The 5,844-nt window shown below is 33.6% G+C and overlaps 1 protein-coding gene across 1 annotated transcript; it reads left to right on the top strand.

The window, feature by feature from the left end:
- Window positions 1-267: 267 nt before the first annotated feature.
- Window positions 268-2,901, top strand: LOC132603160 (blue copper protein-like). The gene is made up of 3 exons (XM_060316087.1): window positions 268-563; window positions 1,397-1,870; window positions 2,346-2,901. Exons 1-3 carry the CDS (start codon window positions 377-379, stop codon window positions 2,723-2,725), a joined length of 1,041 nt encoding a protein of 346 aa, XP_060172070.1. The 5' UTR covers window positions 268-376; the 3' UTR covers window positions 2,726-2,901.
- The last annotated feature ends 2,943 nt before the right edge of the window (window positions 2,902-5,844 follow it).

Below are 5,844 nucleotides of genomic sequence, written 5' to 3'. Positions count from 1 at the left end.
TCCCAAAACACCTCACTTTTTTTAAAAAATAAACACTTATTGCAAAAAAATAAGTATTTTTGGGGAAAAATAAACTTTGTCAAACAGGCGATAAAATCGGTTGAACGGCTTTCTATACTTAATTATTATTCTCTTCGTTTAATCAATTTAATCCTAAGTAGGAACGAGCTACCTTCCCTACATAATCTAAAAAGGAAAGGGAAAAAGAAAAAACCACAACCTCTCCTCCTATATTGTGCCTCTATAAATAGAGACCACATTCCCACCCCAAGACCTCAAACTCTCAACTCTCTCCTCTTTCTCTATCAAAAAACACACAACGCTTTAAAAAAAAACAGGGGCGACTTCGATCACAAAGAACATACATTGTGCAAAAATGGCAAGAAAGTTGAGTACTTTAGTTGCTTTTGCAGCAATAATATTTGCTTTATTACAACATGTTTCAATGGCACAACGAACTCATATTGTTGGTGATGCTTTGGCTTGGACTGTTCCTAGTGGTGGCGCCGCCGCTTACTCCGCCTGGGCTTCCCGGAAAACCTTCGCCGTCGGCGACATTCTTGGTTAGTCACAGTATAAAGTTTTTATATACTATTAACGAATTTTAACATGTGATATCAGACTAGATACTATTTTCTACCGGATGTATTTAAGTTAATAATTGCTCTATGATTGTCAAAACCAATAATTAGTATCTAATAAGTGATGTAATCATGTAGAGATTTTTTGCAACAGTGCATAAAACTTAAATGCAATTAATATTTGGAGAATCTGAGTGGTTATGGCTGACTAAACTTTCTCGTTGTTAGTCAGGTTTCAGTTCTCCACCTTGAAATTCCCTCCCCGTTCTTATTCCACTTCCCAATTGTATAATATTTTTTAAAAAATTTAATATTTCCACTTTGTGTTACTTTTTGTTAATTATGTTTAGTTTACTCTAATAAAGTGTTAATGGGTAATGGGCGATACACCTTTTGCATTTTTATCACCTACATTTACTCTAATAAAGTGTTAATTGCTTTTGGTCAATTAGTATATATTTTGTCATCACTAGTGGCTAATACGTAAAAAGTAATGGCAGCTATTCTGCAGTACATTCCATTCAACTTTTATTTATACAGTTAAATAATCTTAAAAATAATATTTATCTACACCATGATTGAATTCTTTACTACAAAAGAATAATATGTACAAGTAATATATTAGTCCGCACTCACCACCTAAAGATGATTAGCCGGATAATGTCGAACTAGAGGCAAATTCACGGTTTAGAGTCAGTGATTTTAAAATAAATACATATTTTGTTTATATATTAGTTTCTTTTTTCTCAAAATCGTTATTTTCGTGGTTTTAATTAATAAACTTATTTGGACTCTTTTTTTGTTTCTTTATGCAGTGTTTAACTTTACAACCGGATTGCATAGTGTGGCTGAGGTTTCAAAGGCAGCCTTTGATTCATGCAATACCTCAAGCCCAATTTCAATATCCACTAATGGGCCAACAAACATTACTTTGAGAACTGCTGGATCACATTACTACCTTTGTACCATCCCGAGCCATTGTGCATTGGGCCAGAAATTGGCTATCAATGTCTCCGCGGCCTCTGGTTCCATCTCTCCCGCTCCTCAGCCAGCTGCCTCTAGGCCCGTCACTCCTCCTACCGCCACCCCGGTGATGGCTCCTTCAGTGAGCCCATCGACAGCTCCCACCCCATCTGTGTCTGTCGCTCCGGCAACAGCACCTGCACCTGCTAGTGCAGCCCAAACTTACATTGTTGGGGATAACATGGGCTGGAATGTACCTACTACTGGCCCAGTTTCTTATCAAAGATGGGCTAATGGCAAATCCTTCAAGGTTGGAGATACTCTTGGTAAGCACTAAAATTTGACCACATTTTTTTACGATTTTTATCAGATTATCAATTATTACTTACATTTATCATGGAAATTGCATTGATTTCCTTATAAATAACCCGGTTATATGTTATTTCTTCTTACGCACTCACTTCATTGACCTTAAACTCTTTTCATATGGCATTGTTACTAGTGTTTTAGAAATCAAGTAGTTTTTCTTTAACTAGTTATTTTTAACTTTTACAAATAGTTTTAGAAATGAAAAATCACCCCAAAAATTGGATGCTCTTAGCCACCTACATTAAATCCTACTACCCCTTTGAGATGGCAAGAGTGCTTAAAACACTACTAAATAAACACGAACTACAGAGGTCCATCGGAAATTGGTTCGTCCAAAGCTTTTCTTGCAATAAACTCATGATCTATGATTGCTCTATTTATAAACATCTAACATTTTTAATCTTTCTTGTATTTTTTTTTTTCTCAATGCAGTTTTCAATTTTGTCAATGGGGCACACAATGTTGCCACAGTTAGAAAGGCAGCTTATGACTCATGCAACACAACTTCTCTAATAAACACAATTAGCACTGGTCCAGCCAGAATCACACTCACAAATTCTGGTGAACATTACTACATGTGCACATTCCCTACACATTGCTCATTGGGTCAAAAGCTAGCCATCAATGTCACTGGCACCGACGCGGCGGCCCCCACGCCTTCCATCGCCACCACTCCATCCAGCTCCACCGTCCCCTTAGGAGATTCTCCAGTCACTTCGCCACCACCACCAAGTGCCTCAGCTCCATCTTTGGTTCTTGCAGCTTTGCCAGTCACTTTCTTGTCACTTGTCTTTGCTAGGTTGTTCAATTAGAGAGTGTTATAGTGTCGATTTTATGTAATTTAGTTGGCCAGTGTAATTTTATTTATTTATTATCATCAATACAAATTAAAGTAATCAACTTACACACACTTTAAATATTTCACTGAATACTTGTTTGAGAAGTCACTTAGCACTTTTTTGTTTTATTGGAATTTAAATATTGGTCTCGTGATTTTTTATTATTTTATTCATCGTTAAGCCGCACATTTAGTACCACGTGTCCATCTTTTCCTAGTCATTTTACATCAGAATTAAAATGAAAATATGCTAACTAATTAAGGTATTAAGCTCTAAAATTGTCTAAATAGTCAAAGACTAATACTAAGACAAAAACAATAGGCTCTTCAACCCTACCCCCATAGTAAGTAGGCGTTTGGCCATCCCATGGTTTCAAACCAGCGTTTGGATATACGTTTGGAACCATGATTTGAAATCATGGTTTCAACTTTTTAAATATAAAATTTAACCCATAAATTTATATTTTGTAAAAAAAAACTCATAAGTTGGTAGATATTTTTAACAATTACCCCCATCAATCATTTACCAATTTCATTAACTTCCACTAAATTTTATTTATGTCTACCAACCTTTTAATTTTGTAAAAAAAAGACCTATAGTTTAATTTTATTTATTAAAATAGAATTTGATCAATTGATGTTATATTTTTAGAAAGGTCTTCTAGTATTAATTTTGAGCCGGTTATTATGAATTAGCGTATTAATTTTGCTATGAACTATGACTTGCTCATTTGATAAGATTGTATAAGAATTGAGAATGTTTTGATAGTTTTCACAATTTGTGGGGTTTTATGTATATAAGAGAATATACTTCTTAAAATATCCAAAATGCATATCCAAACATGGTTTCAAACCATGTTAAACCATGGTTCAAACCATGATTTCAAACCATGTCCAAACGGGGCCTAAGTTAGCAGCATCGAGGGAAAATGTAAAGATGGGAAAAACTAACGTCTAAATACATAAAGACTATTTTTATTAATCAATAAGACAAACAAGAAAGGAAAACTCACTACATTATGAATTTTCTTATGTTTATGATATTATGATTGTTGTGCCTTATCTAGAACTTCTAATTTAAATTGTAAAAAATGACTCGTGAAGTTACTTAAAATGGCTCATAATGTGCCTATATGGTACCTTAAATTGGTGAGAAAATTCACTACAATTTAACCAAATTACTTCACAAATGAACTTCACATGTTGTTATATAATTGCAGTTATGAACTAAATTGGACCAAATATGTCCTTAGAGTATACGTTTAGGTCCAATATGCCCTTATTACTCTTATGTTACATTTTATGTGAAATAGGGACATTTTTTTGTCAAATTAAGTAACGGCATGGGGATTATTGAATCAAACAATTAACGAAGAGAAATATGGTAAATTTCGTATACTTTAAGGGCATTTTTGACCCTTTTCTGTAGTTTCTTTATGTTATTCAACTTTTAATTTGAGACTTTTTTGGCGAATTCAATAAAGAAAAAGGCTAGAAAGACAGTATGAGCAAGACAGCCAGATTGTCACTATTAGGTAATCTATTGGTGTCTTTAGTATTATGTTAATGTTTTATATGATCGACATAAGACTCGACTTACTATATATATTTTCTTTTAGCACAATATTGATATATTTTCTCATAGCACAATATTGATAGTTGTGCAATAAAAAAATGTTCGTGCTGGTTTTTTCCTTTGGTTGTAAAACTAATTGATGTTGCTGCTGACAAATGTTTTAATTTAGACCAATACGTGCTAGATGCAGGACAAGGGTTGTTAAGCTAGTGAAGTTGCTGATAACAGGGCTACTTCATTAGCACTGTGCAGGTAAACCCTCAAACCTAACCTCTTCCATTACAAAAATATTTTTAATCTATTTAAAACAATGAAAAATAAATAAATTAAAAATAGTTACTCTATTATTTTTTGCTAAAATCCACTTTCACTATTAGCCCTTTTGTCATTTAGTTAGAACTAAAGGATACAACTACTCCTACTTAATACTTAACAAATATAAGGTCAATTGACTGTTACCTTCATAACTCATAAAAAAAGTTAATTTTGGTAAAAGGTAGAAAGATTAGGTCAATGATCATTAGTTATCAAGTATTGGTTCTAGTTCTCAAATCAACGTGTACCAAATATGATTTATGAATAGATACTTGATTAGTGTATCAAGTATCTACATAGATATTCAAATTATGGTGATAAATAGAGTGTCTGAATTTTATCTATATTTTTTACTGATAGGTTTATTATCCTGGCGTCGAGCTATTTTTCCGTAGGACCTCTCCTACAGTATCGTCACCGCAGTAGAGTTTAACCACCAAGTTCGAGATGGATTGGTGTGGTTCCTCTACGCCTAGGACACCAGAATATTGAACCATGAACGAAGAAAGACATGAGAGAAAAACATATTGGCTAGTGATTGTGAGGTCCCAATTCTTGACTGGAGGGGACACCAAAGGCCTTTCCCTTCCATCCCTTGGATAGATAGAGAGGGAGGGCAGAGCTATGAGGGATAAAGTGTTTTTTACAATAGATTTTTTAATTCTCAACTGTAGATTGGAAAACCTCTAATCAACCATGGAATATCTAACTGTTCCGCCACATCTTTTAAGAACAAATGTCTAATAATTGAGCTATTGTTTGTGTGAGCCTGTTTGGATGGACTTAAAAAAAGCAGCTTATAAGCTGCTTTAGATAAGCTAAGCCAAACATGCTCAATTATTTTTTTGGGTTTATTTTAGCACAAAATGACTTATAAACTGGCCAGTCAAACACTCAAAAAAGTTAAAAACAACTTATAAGCAACCTATAAGCCAATCCAAACGGACTCTGTATTTGGTATATACAACATGTAAGTTTAACAAGCATCATGACAATATGGAAGTGTGCATTTATTATAAGAATTTAAATTATGTACAATGTTGGTATAAGAATTTTCTTACCATTATTTAAACTTATCAGACTCAATTTCTATTTCTCTCTATCCCTCTCTTTGCTTATACATAAAAAAAATGATATATATACTATATTAGGATATGCATTTACTGTATTTAAAATCATAAGTCCAATATCGACCTACCACA

This window comes from Lycium barbarum, chromosome 7 (assembly GCF_019175385.1).
Source record: "Lycium barbarum isolate Lr01 chromosome 7, ASM1917538v2, whole genome shotgun sequence".
Taxonomy (NCBI): domain Eukaryota; kingdom Viridiplantae; phylum Streptophyta; class Magnoliopsida; order Solanales; family Solanaceae; genus Lycium; species Lycium barbarum.
This window is presented reverse-complemented; position numbering and strand designations above follow the sequence as displayed.